At 39.1% G+C, this 2,209-nt stretch overlaps 1 protein-coding gene across 1 annotated transcript; it reads right to left on the bottom strand.

Annotated features, from left to right (window-relative positions):
* Positions 1-488: 488 nt before the first annotated feature.
* LOC126689324 (probable aspartic proteinase GIP2) lies at positions 489-1,938 on the bottom strand. The gene has a single exon (XM_050384485.1). It carries the CDS (start codon positions 1,855-1,857, stop codon positions 610-612), a length of 1,248 nt encoding a protein of 415 aa, XP_050240442.1. The 5' UTR covers positions 1,858-1,938; the 3' UTR covers positions 489-609.
* Between the last annotated feature and the right edge of the window lie 271 nt (positions 1,939-2,209).

Here is a 2,209-nt window from a genome sequence, read left to right as displayed (position 1 = left end):
TGAATTGGTAAAATCTCTAATAGTTGAATAAAAAATTCGAGATTCAATATCTGTTTATACCAAAAATTGACTTATATCTTGATCTAATAATAAAGAGCTATCATGTGAACTCCAAAATTGCACAAGAAATTGGCCTACAAAAATGCCAATTCGAGGGTGATTCAGAAACTATCATAAAGGCTCTTAATGGAGGGGATATATCCTCTTCATCTTTTGGCCATTTAATTAGAGATACTTTAATTGTTGTTAATTCGTTTTTGGATTTTTCTTTCTCTCTCTCATATTGTTAGGCAAGGCAATGCCGTGGCACGTGCCTTAGTCCAGAAAGCTCGTTTATCTTTTCCTTTACTAGTTTGGATGGAGGATGTCCCATCTGATGTTGCTGCTTTTGTTTATGCTGATTACCATATTTCTTAATAAAATTCCTATATAGGCGTGGGCATGTTTCTCAAAAAAAAAATAATAAATAAATAAATAAAAAACCCGAATTATGTTGAGACAACCATGTATTAACCGAGTATAATCCACACTTGATTTGTTTACAACTCTAACATATGCTCCAAACCAAGGAAAAAGAATACAAGAAAACAATTTACAATGGCTTTCTAGCTACTCGCCAGCCCAGGAATCCAATTTGAATTTGGAACAAGTTGTTTGCCTCTTCAAGAGCGATTGACTGAATCCCAGCATGGAAGTACCCATTTCAAATTGTAGCAACATGTCCTCCAATTGATATCCCCCTAATACAATCGAAGCCTTCGGGTTCAAACCTCCATCCAAAAATCCCAAGCACATAACTTCCTTGGTTACCTGAACCATGGAATTTCTACCAAATATCCTCCACATCACAGTCTCACTTTGTAGCACCAATTCAATAATTGGCACTTTTGGCCCCTCATGTGTGCTATCAATGCCCTTTGAGTTAAAGCAAAGGCCAAAAGGTGCCACCGAAGCCACCCTAGTCATATTCATAGAACTAGCAGCCTTAACATAAGCTCTAATAAACGTACCATATATTGTGCTCTCCATGGTGGTGTAAGGCACAATTGTGCTCAATTTGCTCGCTCCTAATGTTGCTTTCAAGGATAATAGCTTGCCATTTATTTTGATGGAATTGATGCCAATAAAGTAATCTTGTATTGAATATTCATCACCTGGGTTAGTAACAAGGGGTGTGTACATGAGCGACCTTGAAATTTCGGTGCCAAAAATTGAGTCATTAGGCCCTTCGCCGAATGCTATGATGCCATTTGATGATGATAGGCAGATTGTGAATTTCTGGGCAGTGTTGAGCGCTGTGGAAATCTGTGATGGAAGTGAAATACGAGTTCTTCCTAGGCCTAACATTCCTTTGGTGTCACCAACAAGACCATGTAATAAAAATGTCGGTCCACAAGAGAAGAGGAAGTCATTGACGGTGGTGATTGAGCCAGCAGCTTTGGACTGAACGGCTACGATGTCTTCTACAAGATCTCCTCGTGTGGACATTCTTGTGACCCTGTTTTCTGGGAAAAGTTCACACGTTTGAGTACTAGAAAGGCTAGACCTACTCTCAAAACCATGGGCTTTGGCTCTTGAGCACTTGATTGAGCGATTGGGGATCAGACGGCTAGACGATGACACGTGTGTTGAGGCACAATCAGTCCAGATAAATGGACCGCCGAGATCGACTACAAGATTGATGGGAACAAGAGGAGTGCCATGATGAATTCTGGTCACATATTGGAGGGTTGTAACATCTTTGATGATGGGAAGGACTAGAGCATTTGGTAAGTGAAAACTCAGAGCTTGAGATTTGTGGGTAAGGTACAGAATAAGAAGAAGAAACTGAATTAAAGAAGCCATAGAAGGAAACATGTAAGTGTGAGAGAGACGAGAGAGAGTGTGTTTGGTGTGTGTGTCTGTGAAGAGGAAAAAAATAAAAGGTAGTTAAAGGGTGTTCGGCGGTGGGATGCCGCGGCTGGCTAAGATTGAAAGGATAAGGTCTTTGGGGCTTTCCTATTTTTTTTTTTTTTTTTTTTTTTTTTTTTTGAGAAGCCTTTGGGGCTTTCCTAGTCTTGCTGACTAGATATTTTTTGGACTGTTTTTAGTGATCTTTCCAATGAGAAAGTGATAATAGTGTTTATCTTCTCCTTCTTCTTCTTTCTTTTTTTTATTTTTATTTTTTTGACCTGAAACGTTTATCTTGTTTTGATGGGTACAGCACATG

Source organism: Quercus robur, chromosome 6 (genome assembly GCF_932294415.1).
Source record: "Quercus robur chromosome 6, dhQueRobu3.1, whole genome shotgun sequence".
Classification (NCBI taxonomy): Eukaryota; Viridiplantae; Streptophyta; class Magnoliopsida; order Fagales; family Fagaceae; genus Quercus; species Quercus robur.
Note: the sequence above shows the minus strand (reverse complement) of the source record. Positions and strands in the feature narration are given on the sequence as shown.